General features: G+C 35.3%; 2 protein-coding genes across 2 annotated transcripts; one reads left to right on the top strand and one right to left on the bottom strand.

Moving 5' to 3' along the window:
• On the top strand, positions 1-3742 carry LOC137744204 (uncharacterized). The gene is made up of 4 exons (XM_068484067.1): positions 1-680; positions 916-1881; positions 2880-2927; positions 2998-3742. The coding sequence occupies exons 1-4, from the start codon at positions 480-482 to the stop codon at positions 3436-3438; spliced, it is 1656 nt and encodes a 551-aa protein (XP_068340168.1). The 5' UTR covers positions 1-479; the 3' UTR covers positions 3439-3742.
• A 1481-nt stretch (positions 3743-5223) lies between these two features.
• LOC137744205 (sulfite exporter TauE/SafE family protein 4-like) lies at positions 5224-9047 on the bottom strand. Its single transcript, XM_068484068.1, has 12 exons — positions 8719-9047; positions 8404-8563; positions 7704-7904; positions 7543-7604; positions 7294-7342; positions 7128-7183; positions 6939-7025; positions 6659-6709; positions 6267-6506; positions 6067-6160; positions 5841-5981; positions 5224-5733 (listed from the first exon to the last, which is right to left on the bottom strand). The coding sequence occupies exons 1-12, from the start codon at positions 8884-8886 to the stop codon at positions 5651-5653; spliced, it is 1392 nt and encodes a 463-aa protein (XP_068340169.1). The 5' UTR covers positions 8887-9047; the 3' UTR covers positions 5224-5650.
• Between the last annotated feature and the right edge of the window lie 14956 nt (positions 9048-24003).

The raw sequence follows: 24003 nt of genomic DNA, 5'->3' as shown, positions 1-24003 counted from the left end.
CATAAAAGGGTACTTAAGTTGGGTTTATTTTGGGTAAAAAAAACCTAGTAAACCCAATTTTCCTTGTAAGAAAACGAAAAATAAAAAGGTGGCTGAGCAGAGGTGAGATGGATGATGATCATCGCTGAAAAATGACGACGACGAAGATGAAATCTCACTGAACCTCAAGAAACACCATCAAAAACCCAATTTTCACCTCTTTTTTCTTTTATTTTCTCATATTTTTTGCTTGAAAAGTTGTAAACCCTCCGCCACTTGAAGACAAAACTGTGAAGACTCTCATACTCTCTTGACCCAGTAATCCAGGCAAACCCTTACATATATATATATATATATATATATGTATATATGTATACACACATGTAAATAAATATATTTCGAATTTCACCAATACCCAAATCGCAATTTCCAATTGGAACCCAAAAACCCTAGAAAGATCGGATTTTGGAGTGGATCGGGTGAGGAGGAAGAGGAAGAAGATGGGGGATAAACAGGACGACGATCGGAGTCAGAGCAGCGACTACACGTCGGAGGACGAAGGCACCGAGGACTACCGGCGCGGCGGCTACCACGCCGTCCGAATCGGCGACACTTTCAAGAGCGGACGGTATGTCGTTCAGACCAAGCTCGGCTGGGGCCATTTCTCCACCGTCTGGCTCGCCTGGGACACCCAACACTCCGTACTCTCCTCTCCCTCTCTCTTCTCTTTTTACGACACTGCGTTTTATTGCTTTTTGATCTGAGGTTGTAGGTATTAGGCGTTTGAGAATGTGGGGGAAAGTAATTGAAATTTTAATCTTGTTCTTGGTTTTTTTTGATCTTTGACATGCTTAGTTTTAAGTAAATTAGTGGAGGATTAATGACAAATGTGTTTTGTTTTTGTTGGGTGGGTGTTGAATTGCACAAAAATGCCAGAGATTTGTTGCTCTGAAAGTGCAAAAGAGTGCTGACCACTACACCGAGGCGGCCATGGATGAGATAACCATCTTGAAACAGATTGCAGAGGGAGACCCAGATGATAAAAAATGCGTGGTGAAGCTTCTAGACCATTTTAAGCATTCGGGTCCGAATGGGCAACATGTTTGTATGGTTTTTGAGTACTTGGGTGATAATCTGTTGACGCTTATTAAGTATAGTGATTACCGGGGAGTGCCACTACATAAGGTTAAGGAGATTTGTTATCATGTTTTGGTTGGATTGGATTATTTGCACAGACAGCTGTCGATTATACACACTGATTTGAAGCCAGAGAATATCTTGTTGATGTCAATGATAGACCCGCTCAAGGATCCGACAAAGTCAAGAGCACCTCTTATTCTTCCGGGTGGTAACGACAAGGATGCATCGGAGTCAGGGTATGCAAAAGTGTTAAATGGGGATATGAGTCGGAACCAGAAGAAAAAGATTAGAAGAAAGGCGAAGCGTGCAGCTCAAGAGTGCGTGGATAGAGATGAAGCTGATGCTGATGGAGAAACATCCACTGAGGTAGAGGCATCTCCTAACACAAGATTGAATGTGCGTTCTGTCGAAGACCAGTCTACTAGTTCTGTCAGTGCAAATAGATCATCAGATGCTGGTGGGCCAAATGGCTCTCGTCCAGGAAGTCAGGGTAGTAAGAGAGGCAATCGCACCACAAGGCAGAAGCTGTTGGCATCAATTGACCTGACTTGCAAATTGGTTGATTTCGGGAATGCATGTTGGACGTACAAACAGTTCACAAACGATATCCAAACAAGACAGTATAGGTGTCCAGAGGTGATCCTCGGCTCAAAATATTCAACCTCGGCAGATCTTTGGTCTTTTGCATGCATTTGTTTTGAGCTTGCAACGGGTGATGTACTCTTTGATCCCCACAGCGGTGACAACTTTGACAGGGATGAGGTATGGATGTATCTGTAAACTACAATTTTCAGTTCATGCCTTATCTATTAGATATAAGATTCTCCAATTCACTTTTGCTCTGATTGCAAGCACTCTCGCTATCACACTCACACAAGGAAGAGTTCATATGATGATTCCATCAAAACATACACTCTTCATATTTAGAAATGACGAATCAATTTTACTGTTCTTCCCCTGCCCACCTCCTCTCGTATGTTTGAATAAATACATCTAATGTACTGTAAACGGCTGGTAATAAGAGATTAATGGTACAGTTGGCAAGAATAAGATACACGAATGGACACGTTTTGTGACCTTGAAAAAATCTTTCGGAAACAGTTTTTTTTAGAACACAAATAGGAAAACAATTCCTCCGAAAAGCTTGTATGACTGAGTGCTCTGCTCACCATGATATAGTTTTAATGAACAGAGGGTTGTACCATGAAATGACTTTTTAATACTCCTTCCCTATACCTTCTTCAACCTACTCTTTGTATTCAGACATTTTCAGTAGGGCTAAGATTAATATAGACTCTTCATCTTTTTATATGTTTTCTGTTCACAGTGCACCTATAGTTTGATTGCTACATTAATAACTTCATATTGGCATCGGTAGAAATAACCATGGGGAATGCGTTGTTAGTGGTTGTTGAGAATCTCTACGTATGAATATATTAGAGTATGAACTCCAATAAAAGATGGCTGACCATGGTAACTCATTGGTGTCTGCTGACTGCTGTCGATTGATTACAATAGCCTTATGCTGTTATTTTATTATTTCTCTCTACATGCCTTGGTTGACAGTCCTTAAGCGTTGAGGGAATATTTTCAGTGTTTTTGGGTTAAATAGAGTACTCTTTTGTAGTTTCTTATCGACTTTTCTGCGAGTCCTTCCTTGTACAGACTTCTTCAATGATATAAAGAATTTGAACTTCGGTAGATGCTTTTTACTTTGTCTATATTTTATTAACCTAGTAACCTTATCTCGATATTTTCAGGATCACTTAGCATTGATGATGGAGCTTCTTGGAATGATGCCACGAAAGGTGAGAAATTTGTAAACCCCACTATTGAAGTTAAACTGAACTTCATCTAACTTAAATTTGTGAAGTGCAGATTGCCTTAGGTGGTCGATATTCTAGAGATTACTTTAATAGATACGGGGATTTGAGGCACATTCGTCGCTTGCGTTTTTGGCCCCTGAATAAGGTTCTGGTAGAAAAGTACGAATTCAGCGAGAAAGATGCAAGTGAATTAACCGACTTCCTCGTTCCCATCCTCGACTTTGTCCCTGAGAAACGGCCTACTGCTGCACAGTGCCTTCTTCATCCATGGATCAATGCAGGTCCTCGGCTACTGGAACCATCTATAGCTGCTGATAAAAAACAAGGAGTGGGCAGTGACACGGCTGAAGAAAACCAGAGGGAAAAAGACGAGAGGGAGGCAATGGAGGTTGGAGTGGGAAATATCGCCATTAATTCCGATTCTAAACGGGTCAAAGATGTCCCATCCAGTGGTAAACCTTCCAGGGCAGCCGAAGGTAATCCATCCAGGTAGAGTTGTAGCATAAGTTTTGTCTACGGAATATGCCTCTTCATCGGGTTTTTTGTTCAACTGCGGAATTTCTGGCAAAGTGTGACTGCTTCCGGCTCGAGTTACAAACTTATTTTTTGTGGTTGGGAGGAGGATGATAGAACTTGAGCATAGGGAAATTTGGTGCTCCAATTATAAAGGGAACATCCTTTCAGCCGCAATTGCCAAACACTCTACACTTGTCTCTGAAAATATTCATTTCAATGTGATTCATTTCATGTACTACTGAATACCAAATTTGAAATATAAAAATTCCCATAATGTTTTATTTTTCAAGCCTCCCTTATGTTATTGGTAAAATTTGAAATTTAATTTGAGATTTAGTCTTCGAAATAATAGTAACACAAAAGATAATTTTTGGGAATCGTAGGGGAATGCACGACGGAACAGTTGAATATCTTAATCTTCATTTGAAGAATACTCTATAAAAACCATTTGACTCGGTGTTTGTTTATGCATCTATATGTATGGGACAAACTGACTGTATAACATTTGCATCGATTCATTTGGATGACCATCTCCGAATGATTTTTTTTAGGGGTGACCTTGACATAAAGTGTGACATCCCACATCACCCAGGAGAGTGATCCTTAAATGTATATTCTCATCCCTACCTAGCACGAGGCCTTTTGAGAGCTCACTGGCTTCGAGTTCCGTAGGAACTCCGAAGTTAAGCGAGAAGGGGGCTAGAGCAATCCCATGATGGGTGACCCACTGGGAAGTTGCTCGTGAGTTCCCAAAAACAAAACCGTGAGGGAATGGTAAACCCAAAGCAGACAATATCGTGCTACGGTGGTGGAGCGGGCCCGGAAAGTGATCCGTCCCGGGCCGGGATGTGACATAAAGGCTAAGAAATAAAATGGTTTTAATTATGAGATTTATACAATGAAGATATGATATTTGTAAAAACGTAGATGCAAGTATCATTCTTAAATAATTATGATATTAATGTTAGGCTAAATTAGACAAATTAATAATGTGGTATGCGTTAAACGTCAATGTTGTCATATAGCTAATTTGAATGCAAATCAAACTTTTTATCCAAATTTTGTCTAATTTTGTTCAGATGCGAGTCAGGGGTAAAATAGTTCTTGATGATTCGTTTTAAGAAAACAAATTAGATTTGAGAAGTTGTAAGTTAAATCAAAAGAGACATGAGAACAAAGTACAAAACGTTTGGTCTCCCATGTGGCCAGGAAGTGCTTTTGTCTTGAATACAAACATTCTACTCTCGATAAAAAATAAAAAATAAAAAATAAAAAATAAAAAACAAACTTAAAAAAAAAATAAATAAATAAAAAGAAAACATTCTACCTTTTCCTTCGTCACCACACTAATCACAAACATTTCAATACAGACGTGATGTACCATCTTGCGTTTTAGATACATTGAGAAATAAGTATCTTGTCGTACAAAACATTCAAACAAGCTCAAAATCATCCACAATCAAACAAAACCTCAAATCTTGGCCACATGTCTATTATGATTTTTCTCCCAACATGTCTTCCACAAATAATAGAGGGGGAAATGTCCAATTCCACTGACAAAGGGAGAAGCACTTTTGTGGTCCAAGTTTTTTTTTTCTTGGCACTTTTGTGGTCCAAGTTCTCACAATTGGAATTCCCACCATGGTTTCAAGTGAGTTAAGAACCAAGCAATCGTATTTGGGTTTATGTCAATGAACTCCAAGGCCACTATTTGCTTAAAAAGCATTGCAACGGATAACAAAGACATACAATTAGAGCGTTGATCCAACAATTAACGGTTGACATTCATTCACGAGCTATCAAGACGAAACCTCCCATCAAGATTTAAGACTGACTAGTAAAACTAGAGAAGGAATACAAGAGGTTTACGGAGATGATGCTGTTAGCCAGTGGCTAACATGCAACTTAACCTATCCCCTACAAATAGAACACTTATTTTTCATGTGTTGTTAGCCAGGAGCTAACAAGCAATCTTAATCTATAAAACTAGAGACAAATCGAACACTACTTGCTTTGGTTCATGTGTTAGCCAGTAGCTAACAAGCAACCAAACCTAGACCAGAGAAAAAACCACACTTCCTTATTATTTCTTCATAACAATGTCCATCAGGGTTGGTCAACTGGGTGTTGGCCAACAATTCCTATGATGAATATCTTAGGGTACAAACATTCTGTGTCTTAGCCAACGATCACTGACTGTTGCAGAAGTCCAAGAATCCCATAAACTCGTGATTTGATATCATTTGGATGCTCATCTTGATGCCGATTACACCTGAAAAAAAAAACACACACAAACAAGGAAACAGGACACCGATGGTTATAAAGTAACAGGAACACGAGATTTTAGGTTCAAAAGGAAAAAAACAAAAATGTTTTTACCCATTGTGATAGCGCTAGCAAAGATGACACTAGAGAGGATGAATACGATGATTGATGCTCTCTTTAGAATTGTGACAACTCTTCGTACAAGGAACTGTCCCCAGAAGCCAGCCAAGATCGAAACACTTGTGAGGTATATAGCTGCGAAATGAATTTACATCAGGAAAAAAGAAATTACCATTGCTTGCTAACCAAGTAATAAATGAGACCAGAAATAAAGCTATACCATATGGAATTGGAAACCTCTTGAGCAAGTAGAACTCCACGACCGATAACGATGCCGAGAATGTCATCACGAATGTGGCGGTTGCACTAGCAACCTGTTCATGCAAACAGTAACAATCATGGAAATTTACTTGTACCGTGTAGTTACATGGGCAAGCTACACTCAATTGGGACTGACTAGGTAAACATAATTGTTGATACCTGTGGGATGACACCTATCTCAAGCAGGAGAGGGCCAAGAACGAAACCTCCACCTGATCCAAGTAAGCCCCCAACAGTGCCTCCCAAGATTCCACATAGAGCACAGAATGCAATGTGAATTGGAGTCCATGCGATCGAAGCCTCGCATATTGACTCTGTGTTCCCTGTGCTCATTCTCTTCTTGTACTCTTTACACAGCTTCACCGATTCATATCCAAACACTCCAAATGCTATGGGAAACTGAAAAGAAATAAAAATAATAGAAGGGGTAAAAAGAACAGAACAAAAGAGGTAAGATAACTGTAAAAATTAAGGGGTTAAAAGGGTGTCCCTATCAGAATAGAGTTGAGAAACAAGTTGTGGCAATTATCTAGTAGGACATGCTCTCCTACCTGTAAGCAGAAGAGGACCCAATACCATGTACTGCAAGCAGTCACATCATTCTGCACTCAATTCAAAAGTATTAACTTATTAGCATTTAGAAATCATGCAATCACGTGAGAGCTTTACATGTCACGAGTACAAAGCCACCAAGGCAGCCCATGTTAATTGTATGCTATCATGTATAAAGTTCTCTGCACATGGGATTGTATGATTGGCATAGGTACACCACGGTGGCCTGTGCCCATGCCGCGTCTAAGTCCTCAGATTAGGGAAAGGGTAATTACTTGCCTTGAGGATTTGAAGAAGTAGGAAAAGAACCCATAAAGCTACCAGCACCAACACTCTTTCCCATCTAAGGTTGAATATTAGTATTTGCTGAAGAAGACAGAAAAAAAAAAAAAAAAAATTGGCTTTTTTCAGTACTTGAGATGAGAAGATGGAACACTTAAAATTATGGGCCATCAGTATTTTGCTCACCATCATTGATTTCTCCTCTCTTGGAAGTAATGACTCATACTGTGCATCAATTAGAACTGTACCTTACACACAAAAAACACAGTAGATTTCCATATCAGGAACAGAAAAAATATATAAATACGCACTCGCACGCACTCATAGTCACACAGATCTAACTGTGACTTACGTTCGCCCCGAGAGTTCACCGTAGCTTCTTGCTGCCTTGCATATTCTTTCTGCAAAAAATTTCAGAAATCAATGCACAATGAAATCAGTCTCTTTAAATAATGATCTTCAAATACTTCAGATTTAGCACCCATCTTAGCCTATGGAGGGTACATGTTAAACATTCAATTTGGAGCGCAGATGGCTACAAATGAACGAAGTGTAAACATCGTTAAATTACTAGCAGTCTAAATTGTAAAAGAAGTCTGACCTTTAAAATAGTCTCTTCCTTCCACATCTCAGCCCCTTTAAAACAAGACCTTGATGAAGTCCCTGATACAATTAGAAAGAACAAAAGATAAGAAATTTAATAAATTAAAATAAGATATGAAATTGGGTTGGGTAAGAAGTAGTGAATAATTTTTTACAGACCGAGGAAGAGAATGATGATGAGGACCGTGATGAGCCAGTAGGGGAAGACGACACTGAGAGCAACACCCAAGGTGATGCCAAGCATGAGCATGGGCTGAAAGAGAAGGGCCAAATCATAGTCTATAATTGGCACTTCTTTTGTTGGATGAGGCACTCTCAGATTGTACCACACTGATGATGCTGATGCCCCCATTATCATACCTGCATAGTCCAATCCAATCCAATCCAATCCAATCCAAACCAAACCAAATTGTTTGATTAAATTAAATATACATTATTCACAATTAAGTAATATATAGTAGAAGATAAAGTTAAGGGAAAAAATTCAGAATTTGGGAGAGACACAAACGGGAGGCAGGAAGGCACCAATCAAGTACCCACTCTTTTGGACATCAATGTTGTTTTAAATTAAAATCATACCAAAAGTCTAACTGAGTAATGGCTTTCACACTTTCACGTTATTTTAAGTCATGACACACTTTTTCGTTTATTTTAATCCAAGGGCTAAAACATCTGTAAAGGATATACACCACGAGAGTGCGAAAATCCTTTCGGGTTGGAATTCATTTTACATGTTTTAAAGGAAAACTTTGACATCATGAACTCAATGGAAAGCAAAGGCAAAGGGTGGTTTTTGAAACTCAAAATATGCAGAACAAAAATAGGAAAAAGGAATTGGTAGAGAGAGAAGTGAAATTACATTTAGAGAGGGCAGCAGCTGACTTGGTATCAAATCCAACAATCAAAGTAAGCATAGGAACAAATATTCCACCCCCTCCTACTCCTCCCACCGTCCCACATGCCGAACCCAGAAATCCAATCACTGTTGCCAACACAAGCCTCCAACCGAACTTCAATTCCTGCACTCAAAGAACAAAACAAACCCCTTATCCGTTGAGCAACACTTCATATTTTCCACACATACAAGGGCGTCTGGATGTGCGCGCGCCGCATGTGCACACATACAGAAACACAGAAAACTGAGAGAGAGAGAGAGAGAGAGAGAGAGACTTACAGGCCACGTTTTATCGGCGGTGGAGAAGTGGGAGAGATTGGAACCGAGAGAATTGGAAAGGCGGATTTGGGGAGAGTAGTAATCATATTGGTGAGAGATGAAGAGCACAGACAAAACAGCCACAGAGAAACTTGAGAGAAGATAGAGCACTAAGCCTCTTGTGGCCATTGAACTCGTTGGTTGTTTATCTTGTCAGTACAAACCACAAGATAATCACTACAATATAACTGCAAAGCCCTGGTTTTTGCAATTGCTTGGCACCCAGATACGTTATTTGCTTTGTCTCCTACTGAACAATGTGAGAAACAACGTGTATAATATACGAGAGAGACGTCCAGTCACATGGGTCAGCCAGGACACCAAAATGGAAAAAGGAATTCCTTCCAAAAAAAAAAATGGAAAAAGGAATCAAATTAATTTTCATGAATTAGAATTTTTACCAATTTGAGACAAACTAGGAGATATTCTCTGAATCTCTTCATTGGGTTTCCATGTAAAGTTAATAGTTAGTATTTGATTAAATGCGAAAAAATTGAATTTGTTTTTACCCCATTATGTATGCCAATTCAAGTTGGCTTCGTATACATCGGAACGACTACTTTACAATTTTTAATTTTTTTTATTAGCACCCCTGCTAAGTTACTAACCTGACATTTGTGTCTTGTTTTATGTACATGTTCATGTTGTTTTCATGACATACCCGATATTGCAACGGGTTGTGACGTGTAACATCTGTTAAATGAACGGGCAATATGACCCAACCAGGACTTGACTTGTTAATTTTAACGGGTAATATAAATCGATCCGTTAAGGAAAATATATTTTAAATTAAAAAATAATCAAATGAAAAACGTAATACTAAAAACGCAAGTGAGGCCAAAGAATGCAACGGTAAGGATTTAATCTCACATAAATCCTATGGCCATTGTCGTAGTAAGGTTTTTTAATTAATGTAGAAGTGTGACAAATATATATATAAAATATATACAAACGGTCGTAAGCTCTATGACTTTTCTGAAGAGGCCAACTCCTAAATTCGCCACCACAATCCCATAAACCATAGATTTAAAACTAATCGTTGAGTGTCGTTTACATATAAGCTTCATTCTTCTCAACAATTTTTTTTTTTTTCAGATTATTTATTTATTCTTTTGAAAACACGATCTTTTAGCGGATGCAAAAAAAATGAATAGTGTGGATAGTTGATATCATGTTCAAATTTTTACAGTTAGTGAAAATATTCTCGAAGTTTATAAAGTCTCTAGAAGCTATATAATATCGACTCATATTTCAGTTAACTATAAACATCGGAACATGATATCAACAACCGAACTGTTCATTTTTCTGCATTCGCTAAAAGATCATGTTTTCGAAAAAGAAAATCTAAAAAACGAAATCCGGTGAGAAGAATAGAGCGAAAACGACAATTGACTAGTAAATATAAATCTAAGGCTTATGGATTATGGTTGACCAACGAAAATTGTAAAGTTTGACATTACAAGTGATTGTATATTTTCTTTATTACATTTTTCATTCAAACATTAAACACTATTCATGAGTGTTTAGAGGGTTTTAAAAATCTAAACAACGTTGTAACCATCATCTAAGCGTAGAGGATGCAATCATGAGCGTTTGTATATTATTTTCACACTTTTACATTAATTATTATGAATTTTAGTAGTTTAAAGTTATCAAACTAACTTTTTTCTTATCGGGTTGAAAGGGGTTACCCACGGATAAACTTGTTAACATACGACTACATAATGACCCCATTAGGTAATGTGTTGATCCGAAACTCGTTATTTTTTTTGTTGTTTTGGGTCAGGTTAGCAGGTTATGTAAGAAATTTTCAGATCAGCCACATTAAAATTTAATTTAAATGACTAATATACCCTAATATGCAATGACAACTCATAAGGTTTTTAAAAACTTTAAAAACTTCTAAATACACTTTAAATCACTTTTAACGTGTATATCTCAAAATTATTTTTGTTGAACTCTCAAAACTACTCTCACCCTCTATTGTAGAATGAAACCATAATCAACATTTTGGTTTTATTATACTCAATTATTGGACCACAGTTCATTTTTTGATATGCCGAGTTGTTCAAAAGTAGAACCATTATCAAAGAGTAGCCTCTGGGAAAGTATGAAGCAACCCCAAAATAGTATTCATGAAGTTAATGCAAAACCTGTTATATGCATTGTTAGATCCTTTTTGCTACAACATTGATGGATTCTCAAATCTAAATCTTCATTCTTTGAAAGGGAGGAAAAACAACACAGAAATCACCTCATAATTTGAAGGTGTAAAGAGTCTAGGTGTAAAAAATAAAAATAAAAACTAAAGTATGCATTCGCACCTAAAATATGTAAAAAAACGTGGGGTATATGTAGGAAATGTGGGGTTTAAGTAGGCCTGGCAATTTCTGACACGACCCGATAACCCGACACGACACGACACGAAATTAACAGGTGTTTGGGTCGACACGATAACGAATCGGGTCGTTATCGGGTAACCCGATAAGCACCTGTTAAGATAACGGGTTGGTTCGGGTATACACGTGGGTAACACGATACACGATAAGCAGAATATTATTTTTATAATTTTATAACCCTAAAAAAATAGTGTAATAATTATATACATTAATTTTACAATTTTATACCCCTAAAAATTATAATATATATATATATATATTAAATTAACTATAAAATTTATAATAATTATAATAATTATATATACTATAATAATTATACCCCCAAAATATTAAGTCTATCTATAATAATTATATATATATATATATATTAAATTTTATAAAAACTATAATAATTATTAATTAATAATTTAATATGCATGATGCATTGCATGATTTTGCATCCATTGAAATTTGATGTGATTTCTTTCCATTCAAATTTCAATAATCAATTTCTTACCGTTGCCAACTTGCCGCCCTTTTTGAAAAAAAAAAATGGAGGGAAAATGAAAATGTTAAGAAAAGTTGAAAATAAAACAAAAAAGTGAGGGAATTAGGGAAAGATGTTGGAGGGAAAAGTGAAAATGATAAGAAAAAGTTGAAAAGGAAACAAAAAAGAGAGGGAAAAATGAAAATTAATAGAAGTGGTGAGAAATTTTTTTTTTTTTTTTTAAGTTATTAACTTTTTATCACACACATGACTGTCATGACATATCTCACTATTTTTATAATGACACACGTGACACGTGATGTATGTACTATTCCGTGAACCAGTCAATTATAATCTATACATACAAAATAAATAGATTTAAATCTACTTACTAAATATATATATATACACACACACACACACGGAACTTGATTGATGGCATACGAATTCTCCAAAACTAATTTCAACGATCCCAACCGTCAAACTTATTTGTATATGCTTTGAGATCACATTAACAAAAAATCATAAAAAATAAACATTCAGAGATCAAGTAAAGGGACAAAGCTTTTCAACGGTTATAAACGAAAAATCACGATTTAACGGTTATTTTAACTCCGATTTTGATGACTTTTTATAACTACACTCCTTGACCCTATATGAATACAATGAATGAATTCGATCTTCCATTTAAAATATTTACACAAGTGGATACCACAAAATCTTATGTTATACTTAATGAAAGTATAAATAAACTCTAAGTGTTAGTCAATCTATCGTTTTACGAATTCTCCAAAACTAATTTCAACGATCCAAACCGTCAAAATTGTTTGTATATGCTTGGAGATCACATCAGCAAAAAATCACAAAAAAAAAACATTCAGAGATCAAGTAACGGGACAAAGCTTTTCAACGGTTATAAACGAAAAATCACGATTTAACGGTTATTTTAACTCCGATTTTGATGATTTTTTATAACTACACTCATTGACCCTATATGAATACAATGAATGAATTCGATCTTCAATTTAAAATATTTACACAAGTGGATACCACAAAATCTTATGTTATACTTAATGAAAGTATAAATAAACTCTAAGTGTTAGTCAATCTATCATTTTACGAATTCTCCAAAACTAATTTCAACGATCCAAACCGTCAAAATTGTTTGTATATGCTTGGAGATCACATCAGCAAAAAATCACAAAAAAAAAAACATTCAAAGATCAAGTAACGGGACAAAGCTTTTCAACGGTTATAAACGAAAAATCACGATTTAACGGTTATTTTAACTCCGATTTTGATGATTTTTTTATAACTACACTCCTTGACCCTATATGAATACAATGAATGAATTCGATCTTCAATTTAAAATATTTACACAAGTGGATACCACAAAATCTTATGTTATACTCAATAAAAGTATAAATAAACTCTAAGTGTTAGTCAATCTATCGTTTTACGAATTCTCCAAAACTAATTTCAACGATCCAAACCGTCAAAATTGTTTGTATATGCTTGGAGATCACATCAGCAAAAAATCACAAAAAAAAAAACATTCAGAGATCAAGTAACGGGACAAAGCTTTTCAACGGTTATAAACGAAAAATCACGATTTAACGGTTATTTTAACTCCGATTTTGATGATTTTTTATAACTACACTCCTTGACCCTATATGAATACAATGAATGAATTCGATCTTCAATTACACAAGTGGATACCACAAAATCTTATGTTATACTTAATGAAAGTATAAATAAACTCTAAGTGTTAGTCAATCTATCGTTTTACGAATTCTCCAAAACTAATTTCAACGATCCAAACCATCAAAATTGTTTGTATATGCTTGGAGATCACATCGGCAAAAAATCACAAAAAAAAAACATTCAAAGATCAAGTAACGGGACAAAGCTTTTCAACGGTTATAAACGAAAAATCACGATTTAACGGTTATTTTAACTCCGATTTTGATGATTTTTTATAACTACACTCCTTGACCCTATATGAATACAATGAATGAATTCGATCTTCAATTTAAAATATTTACACAAGTGGATACCACAAAATCTTATGTTATACTTAATAAAAGTATAAATAAACTCTAAGTGTTAGTCAATCTATCATTTTACGAATTCTCCAAAACTAATTTCAACGATCCAAACCGTCAAAATTGTTTGTATATGCTTGGAGATCACATCAACAAAAAATCACAAAAAAAAAAAATATTCAGAGATCAAGTAACGGGACAAAGCTTTTCAACGGTTATAAACGAAAAATCACGATTTAACGGTTATTTTAACTCCGATTTTGATGATTTTTTTATAACTACACTCCTTGACCCTATATGAATACAATGAATGAATTCGATCTTCAATTTAAAATATTTACACAAGTGGATACCACAAAATCTTATGTTATACTTAATAAAAGTATAAATAAACTCTAAGTGTTAGTCAATCTATCGTTTTACGAATTCTCCAAAACTAATTTCAACGATCCAAACCGTCAAAATTGTTTGTATATGCTTGGAGATCACATCAGCAAAAAATCACAAAAAAAAAACATTCAGAGATCAAGTAACGGGACAAAGCTTTTCAACGGTTATAAACGAAAAATCACGATTTAACGGTTATTTTAACTCCGATTTTGATGATTTTTTATAAATACACTCCTTGACCCTATATGAATACAATGAATGAATTCGATCTTCAATTACACAAGTGGATACCACAAAATCTTATGTTATACTTAATGAAAGTATAAATAAACTCTAAGTGTTAGTCAATCTATCGTTTTACGAATTCTCCAAAACTAATTTCAACGATCCAAACCATCAAAATTGTTTGTATATGCTTGGAGATCACATCAGCAAAAAATCACAAAAAAAAAAACATTCAAAGATCAAGTAACGGGACAAAGCTTTTCAACGGTTATAAACGAAAAATCACGATTTAACGGTTATTTTAACTCCGATTTTGATGATTTTTTATAACTACACTCCTTGACCCTATATGAATACAATGAATGAATTCGATCTTCAATTTAAAATATTTACACAAGTGGATACCACAAAATCTTATGTTATACTTAATAAAAGTATAAATAAACTCTAAGTGTTAGTCAATCTATCATTTTACGAATTCTCCAAAACTAATTTCAACGATCCAAACCGTCAAAATTGTTTGTATATGCTTGGAGATCACATCAGCAAAAAATCACAAAAAAAAAAACATTCAGAGATCAAGTAACGGGACAAAGCTTTTCAACGGTTATAAACGAAAAATCACGATTTAACGGTTATTTTAACTCCGATTTTGATGATTTTTTATAACTACACTCCTTGACCCTATATGAATACAATGAATGAATTCGATCTTCAATTTAAAATATTTACACAAGTGGATACCACAAAATCTTATGTTATACTTAATGAAAGTATATTACTAAGTATTAGTCAATCTATCGTTTTACGAATTCTCCAAAACTAATTTCAACGATCCAAACCGTCAAAATTGTTTGTATATGCTTGGATTTTCGAGTGTAGATATAGTACTTGAACGAGAAATGTTTTAATGTTTTGAAGTAATATTTATGTGGCAATGTGTGGTATGTGCAAATTTTTAAAAAATATATTTTTTTCTTAACGGGTCATAACGGGTCGGGTCACTTTACCCGTTGGGTAAAGTGACACGACCTGTTAAGGACCCGTTAAGATAACGGGTGTGACACGACACGACCCGTTAAGATAACAGGTGTTACACGAAAACGACACGAACACGATAGACACGACCCGTTTGCCAGGCCTAGGTTTAAGTTGAGAGCATGAGGTGTGAGGGTATTATAGGAAAGTACGTGAGACATATTAAGATAAAATTTTAATTGAAAAAGCAAATGTAGGCTGTATTAAGTATGTGATGTGTATTCAACAATATGTGAAATGGTAATAAAACAAACCATTTTTATTTTTTTTATTTTTATAGTTAGATCGACTACTTACATGCATGTAAGGATGGAAATCTCTTTCATAAATTTCGAAACAAAAACATATACTTATTTAGTTGTAATTCCAACCAAAAAAAAAATCTCTCTCTCTATTTTGAATAATAAATACTAATCAAAGATGACAATCATGACATTAAATATACGAGTAATGTTATGGAGATCACATATTTTTAATATATTGGTAGGCACACAATTATCATCTAATGTCATAATGTCAGATGATACACAAATATGGTACAAAAGATAAAATTCCCCTAACATTTTCCTATGTATAATGTCTCAACGTTTGATTAAAGAAATTTACTTTCATAAAGTGTTCGTGCAATAAAACACTGTCAAAGCAAGAGCTCAAAATAACTCTTTCGAAGAAACGTTCCTTTTATTTACATTATCAATCAAACGGAAATATATATATATATATATATATATATATATATATATATATATTTATATTTATCGTAATAAGTTGTTGTCCTAGATTTTTTTATTCTTTTATTTTTTCTGGGTCAACTTTGTGATTGCTCAATGATTCTGATATAGTGCGAATTTTACCTTTATTTACCTCGGTGTTGGACAGTGAAAAGGTTGTATCATGCTTGCAGTTGGATTCCAGTTCTTTATCTATTCCACTTTTTCGAAAGAAATAGATAACCGTAACTTGTCACCAATTATCTATTTTTAAAAAAAACAATTTGCCTAAGGTGGCTGGCTGGTCCACATTAGCAAGCCTTGCAAGTAGCAGATTCCATTTTAGAAGTGGTGGGGAGACGATATTTTGCAGACGAACTATATTTTTAATAAATGTGATACCTATGTAAATTAGTGGATCTTACTTCTATTACAGAGAATTTATATATTGTGTACAAAATGAGAAACTCATCCAACCTATCGGTCACTATGATTTCATCCTTCATGTATATATGTTGAAATCCCAAATGCTCAAAGCACTAAAACAAGGAGAAACAACCAAGAATCAAGCATTTTCTTTTCATAGTAATTTTCTTTCACGCTTATTAAAGAAAAAATTGTATATGTTGCAAGAACTTCTCATAAATAATCATTTTTGGGTCACAAAATTCTGGAGAAACAATGGTAGAAAATAGAAAACAACTTTTTAAAAATTCGATTCTGATTCTTCATCAATTCAATCTCTCCATTCTAATAATTACAGATTAGTAAACGTGCTCTAGATTTTCAAATCTCAGTTCATAAATGTACTGCTAGAAAATCAGTAAAATATTAATTGAAAAAGCCTTGCCCGTAATTTGCTTATGGAGATAGAGAGAGCACACAATGGTGAATTCAAAGGGTAAAACCATGATTTTCTTTTACCATGTACCAAACTCAGGGTGTCATGATCATGAGAGTCAGGCTCATTGTGGTACCATCCTCCCACTCTTAAATATGCTGTTCAATTTCTTCTCGGAAGACACAGCCACCGTGTTGTATCTTTCTTCTCCAACTTAAATATATATATATATATATATATATATATATAACTCAATTTGGAACTATTTTTAAAAAGGAAAATTAATGAAAAGGGTTTGAAAATTTTGAGTTTTAACGATAAGAACAAAATAAAGGGTAAAGTGAATAGTACCAGAATTAATTTTTTAATGTAAAAATATGATTTTTCATTAAAATGAATAGTACCGGAAATTTTTCGTTAAATTCCTTCTTAAAAAGGCTAAAAAGGCTAAAAATGCTTTTTATTTTTTTTAAATGCTTAGAGCATTATTTCTTCTTAACTTATCCAACCGCTGTGTACAGTCAGTAAGTGGCCTTCATTTTTGCTCAGAAAGTCCAGTAGCTTTCAAAAAAAAAAAAAGTAGTCCAGTAATTTCAACCGTCGAAATTATGGTGCATATATAGTAATCAGGACCAACTGAAGTCCATGATGGCGAGCACAGTTAAAACTCAATGACCTACTCTTGTAAGAGAAACCAAAATGCGTATGGGAGACTCCGGATAAAGATACTTTTTGGATTCTCTTTGTGAGGATTTTAAGGATAAATTCATCTTAGTCGTTCATCATATATTATGCAGTCAGATTTTGTTAGGTACTTATTGTATTCAATTTTAAATAAAAAAAATTCAAAATGATTATGATCATAAGATGACTGATGAACAAATAGGATGAACTGATCCATTGGATCCTCACAAAGAGGATCCTGATAAGATCGTGTTCCAGTGACTTCACCCTACTTTAACAAGTTAAGTTCACAGATATGCACTTTAGACGATAAATATTTTTGCTGCTGTCGTTACCTCATTTCAGTGGTAGCAGATAGCTGAAGACGGTGTCCTACTAGCAAGAATTCTTGGTCATGCTTTCCTGTTTTATAGGAGTTCGAGGCATTTCACCTATTTTCTGACCACCATCATACGATTCACAATGTCATATAAGTCATTAACTTTCTCAAAACATTGTGACTAACATGTAGAGTGGTGTTATCTACACACTCATTTTACTTTCCACACACCTCTTTTAATTTATGTCATTTAGTCTTCTTCAATACATTCGATCCAATGACCGGAAATTAATAAGAACGAGTTGAGGCAAAAAAGAGTATGTGGATAACATAACCCTAATGTGTATGCATAATATTTTTTGTTTCCTATTAATAAATTTTACCACGTCAAATGATTAGGATATGGAAGCTCTGGTTCACGGATTTTGGACTTCCACCCCAAAACCCAATATCTCCACCCTATTACCTAAACTCCTCTTCAGGACATTCTAAAACCTTAAACCTTAAATTATCAACCCCAAAGGTTGACGGAACTTCTAAAATCTTAAATCTTCAAAGTTAACCCCGAACTCTAATGGCTTTATACAATTTTAAAAGATAAACTTGAAGACGCAAGTGGCCCTTTATCACAATGGTGGAAAGGTGTTGAGTTCTTACATAACGGCATGAGTTCAAATCTCGTCGGTGACTAATCTAACATCTACTATAAAAAAATCTATCGTTTGACACAAAAAAAAAAAAAAAAAGAAAAAAAAAAGAAAAAAAAGAAAAAAAGAAACACTTGAAGACGAATATGGCAATCTCGTCTGTCTTTTACTTAGTAATGTGATTTGTAATAAAGTTTGGAGCTTGTTTTAGAAATTAAAGTAATATGAATTCTCAAAGTTGTAAAAAAGAGAAGAAACAAAACTTGAAAAGATAAATGATAATGCAGATATGCAAGAGGATATATATTCGAACAAGAACGTTGCGCCATTTGTCTATACCTTGTTTTTGAATTGATTGATAGCCAACTCTGTCTTTTCCCCCTCTGATGTTTTCCTAATCTGTAAGTGAGAGAAGCAGTGGCTGTAATCATGTAGAAGTAGAATGTGAACATTTGGATTATTTGTTCATATATACTTAATTAGTGTTTGATTAAGGGCATAGTTATGGTTGTTGATAATACTATTCATAAGTTATGAAGTAGAGAAAGGCTTGCATGGCACAGATTCGTCACTATATGGTGTTTTGTGTCATACAAGTTCTACATAAAATGAATGCCATCGTAGATTCTAGAGGATATCTCCAACATATATAAAACGTGTCTACAGGTCATATATATAATACATCTTTTATCCTTGGACAGCAAGCCAACATGGATGCACCTTCAAACTGGCCCACAATGGTCAATGTATGTTTAGATCAAAGATAAGATAGACAAGCATTCTCATCTCTATGAGTGTGTGCTGATAACATGAGAGAATGTTAAATTTTAGTTTAAGTGTTTGTGTATTTCATAACTTGTGTAAATGTACAAAGGGAGATATAAAGGGAAAACAAGGGACCGGCTACAACCAACCTTTCTTATGCTAAACCCTAGAGATTGGGTAAACACAAAGCACTTAACAACTATTCCTTAATTTAAGGAATTACACCAAACACAATGCTAAGAAGTCAATCACACGTTAATCCCAAAAATTAAGGGATTAAAGATTAGTAGCCAAAACAAGCATTGACAAAAGGAGAGTCATGATTCAACACAACCCTAGGGGTTTTAGCTTGATTTCAGGTTGTAACTTTCAATACTAGCTCCCCCTCAAGCTAGATAGAGGAGTATAGTTGAGCCAAGCTTGCCAAAAAGTCGTTGAAACTGAGTAGATGGTAATGCGAACACGTATGCCAACTGATCACGACTTCGAGTAAAAATGGTTTGAATGACTTATGACTATACTTGAGCCCTAATTAAGTAACAATCTACTTCAATATGCTTGGTTATTTCATGAAACACTAGGTTTGCAGCAATGTGCTTGACTACCTGATTATTGCACACGAGTGACATACGACCTTTGCTAGAACCCCGTAAATTTAACAATAGATGTTTCAACCAAATTAATTCACAAGCAATGCTAGCCATTGCTCGATCCTCAGCTTCAACACTGAATCAAGCAACAACTGGTTGTTTCTTTCTTTTCCAAGTAACAATATTTCCTCCTATGAATGTACAATAGCTAGTGGTGGATTTTCTGTCAATGAAACTGCCTGCCTAATCAGCATCAGTGTTGGCATAAATGTCAGTGGATTGATTGTTGCGCATGAGAATTCCTCTATCGATTAAGCCTTTGAGATGGCGTAGAATCATTTTAACAAGGTTAATATGCTTCACTATGGGTCAATACATGAATTAGCTTATCAAACTCACATCATAAGTGATGTCTGGGTGAGTGATGGTGAGGTAGATCAGTTTACCTACAAATCTTTGATAATAAGTGACATTGTTGAGAGCTTCTCCTTCCATGTCAAGCTTGAGCTAGCTATCAATAGGAGTGATTGCAGGCTTGCAATCAGTGAACTCAGTCTCCTTTAAGAGATCCATGACATACTTTATTTGGTTTAAGAATAGTCCCTTTTTTAAAGTTGCCATCTTAATACCAAGGAAATACTTTAGTTTCCCAAGGTCCTTCATTTCAAATGTTCGATGTAAAGAGGCTTTCAAGCTTCAATTTCACGAGCATTTTCACTTGTAATAATAAGATCATCTATGTCGATTAAAACAACCAACTTCCAACTTGATCTACTTCTTATGAACAAGGAAGAGCCAGCATTGCTTCTTACAAAACCCTCTCTTTCCAGCACATAAATAAGTTTGGCATACCAAGCTTTTGGTTACTGTTTCAGGCCATATATTGCTTTGTGTAGTTTGCACGCCATGCCCTTCTTAGCTTGAGAATAACCTGGAGGAATTTACATGTAAACTTCTTCCTGAAGCTCTCTAAGAAGGAAAACATTCTTAATATCCATTTGATACATAGACCAGTTATAATTCATAGCTACGGAGAGGAACACAGGAACTGTGTTCATCTTTGACATAGGTGCAAATGTTTCTTTGTAATCCACCCTAAATGTTTTAGTGAAACCACAAGCCACAAGCCACAAGCCTTGTTTTGTGTCTCCCTATTGTACCATCAGCCTTTAGTTTGGTTTTGTAATTCCAACGGCTCCTAACAATCTTCTTCCCTGGAAGAAATTGAACAATACTCCAGGTGTGATTTTCATCCAAGGCTCGAAGTTCTCTAGATATAGCTTTCTTCCAGTGAGGTTCAAGCTTAGCCTCTTGAAATGTACTGGGTTCCACAATATTTGAGACTTTAGTTATAAAAGCAACATGAGAGTTCAAATATTTGTGATCCCTTAGCATCTTAGAGATGGGATATCTTGAAGCTTATGTGACATAATCTACAAACTTGGCTGGAGCCTTTCTAGTTCGTGGATGATTCCTCCTTATTTCTTGTTGAGGAGCTGATTGTGAGTCTTTGTCAGAGTTAACTTCTCAATGGGAATGTTGTTGAGGTACAAGTGAACTTATGGTCTCCAATTCAATGTCTTGAGCTTGTGATTTGCTGGGTGGAGACTGATCATCATCAGGTGTTACCTTATTATACAAAGGTAGGGGAAAATAAATCATTTAACAAATGTAGGGGAAAATAAATCATCTAACAAATCCCTCTCGCACAAAGTGGTCTTCCTTTTTTAAAAGAAGGAAGTCTCTTCCTCAAAATGAACATCTCTGGATACAACAAACTTGTTAGTGAGAGGATTAAAGCATTTGTATCCCTTTTGAGTGGATGACTATCCCATGAAGACACATTTTATAGCTCTAGCATCCAACTTGTCACGGTGTTGTGGTTGTATATGAACAAAACAAGTACAACCAAACACTTTCAAGTGTGACAAATTTATTGGTCTATCTTTGAGAGTTTCATATGGAGATTTGAAACTTAACACACGACTTGGAAGTCTATTGATCAAGTTGGTGGTAGTGAGGATTGCATAGGACCAAAACATTTTGGGAACATTCATGTGCAACATGAGTGCCCTAGTCTTCTCAAAAAGGTCCCTATTTTTCCTTTATGCAATCCCATTTTGTTGTGGGGTTCCTACACAACTAGTTTGATGAATAACTCCATGAGAAATCAAGTATTGAGTCATGCTATTAGATAAGAACTCCGTGTCCTTGTATGGTCTTAAAGTTTTAATGGTTGAATGAAATTGAGTCACAATTAAGTTATGAAAATCTTTGAAAATGGTGAAAACTTCACTCTTAGATTTCATGAGGTAAAGGAAAGTAACTTGAGTGTAGTTATATACAAATATGACAAAATACTTGTAACCATCCATTGATTCAATTGTAAGACCCCATACATCAGTGTGCACCATTTCAAATGGCATGCTAGACTTAGACATTGAAGAGCCAAAAGGTAGTCTAGTTCATTTTGAGAACTGACAAGTTTCATAATTGACAGATGGGTGATAAAACATGGGAAATAGTTTTGACAAAACAACGTCGGATGGATGAGCTAGTCTTTGATGCTAAAGTTATAGATCCTTAGGTCTACTTGAATCAACTTGGAGAGCTTTAGATAAATGAGGCTTCTTGCAAAAATAGTAAACTCCATTTAGGAAAATGCCTTCACCAATCATCTTCTTGGTGTAGTAATCCTGAAATATCACATTTGTGGTTGAGAAGATAGCAAGGCATTTTAGGGTAGTAATAAGTTGTCTTATTGATAGTAATTGGAAAGGGAATGATGGTACATATATGGTAGTTGACTCTACGCTACTTGACATCAAATTTATCTTTGCTTTACCCATGAAAGAAACATTTTTTCCATTTGCAATTGACACATGAGAAGGTTTTGACAAAGATTGAAAAGTATGCAAGTTTGAAACCTTATTTGTCATGTGGTCAGTGGTACCTGAGTCAATTATCCAACAATCATGGTCAATACTAGTTTTTAGTGTAATTGAGAAAGCTTGGAAGATACCTGGAGCTTTATCACTTGGGTCATGATCATGGTCAGCAAGGAACCCATCAAATTGTCTGAGAAGGGTAATGTGTTTCTCATCTTCAACCCTTGGATTCAGTGCAAGTTTTTCCATGTCTTTTGCCTTGTAGGTAAGCTGCAAATTCATTGATGAGTGATGAAGGATTTGCAGTGAAGTCAATTGCACCATGGTTGAGCAATCTTGAGGCATGATTAGCGGTGTGGCAAGCCTTGTGGGAAGTCATCGAAGATGGGTTAAAGGTGGTCATCCTAGGGTTTTTGTTGAACTTAGGCTTTAGTTCTGGATGTAAAATCCAGCACATCTCTTTTACATGCCCTGTAGCATTGCAGTATGTGCACTTTAAATGTGGATTCTTCCCCTTGTACACTTGTTGTCGGCTTGTCTATGGCTAGCACTATACCCTCGAGCTTCAAGTACCTTGTGGTTTGACTCTTGGTTCATCACTCTTCTTCTTGCCTCTTCGCGTTGCACAGTGGCACATACATTTTTGAAAGATGGCAGCTCAATACTCATTATGATATGGCTTTTGAAATCTTCATACTCAGAGTTTTAGCTTCCTAGCAACTGATAAATTTTGTCTTTTTTAGCACGATTGTGAAGGATTGTAAGGTTAGTGGTATGAGGATGACATACATCTAGCTCATTCCACATGGCATTGAGGCTGCCAAGATGTTGGACAAAAGATTTTCCCTCTTGATGGACACATGCAATGTCTATTTTTAACTGGAAAACCCTTGCATAATTATTTTGGTTTCCGTACATCTCCGTCACAGATTGCCATAAATCTTATAAGGATTCAGAGTAGCTAAATATTTCAGCTACATATTTCTCCATGGTGTTGAGTAATAGAGACATAAGCAGTTGATCCTTACATGGCCAAGATTCGTGTGCAGAAGTGGCAATCTCAGGAACTTCAACAGCTCCATTGATAAATCCTAGCTTTCCTCTTCCTCCTAGGGCTAGGGACACAACTCTTGACCATGGAAGATAGTTGAATTCGCTCAACAAGCCTGAACATAGACGCTGATTCATATTGATCTCAGTGTCGGGCAATATAGAAGGAGAAGTTTGTGATTTTTCTCC

The sequence above is a fragment of the Pyrus communis genome, chromosome 9, assembly GCF_963583255.1.
Source record: "Pyrus communis chromosome 9, drPyrComm1.1, whole genome shotgun sequence".
Classification (NCBI taxonomy): Eukaryota; Viridiplantae; Streptophyta; class Magnoliopsida; order Rosales; family Rosaceae; genus Pyrus; species Pyrus communis.
The sequence above is the reverse complement of the archived record's forward strand: the minus strand, read 5'-3'. Positions and strand labels throughout refer to the sequence as shown.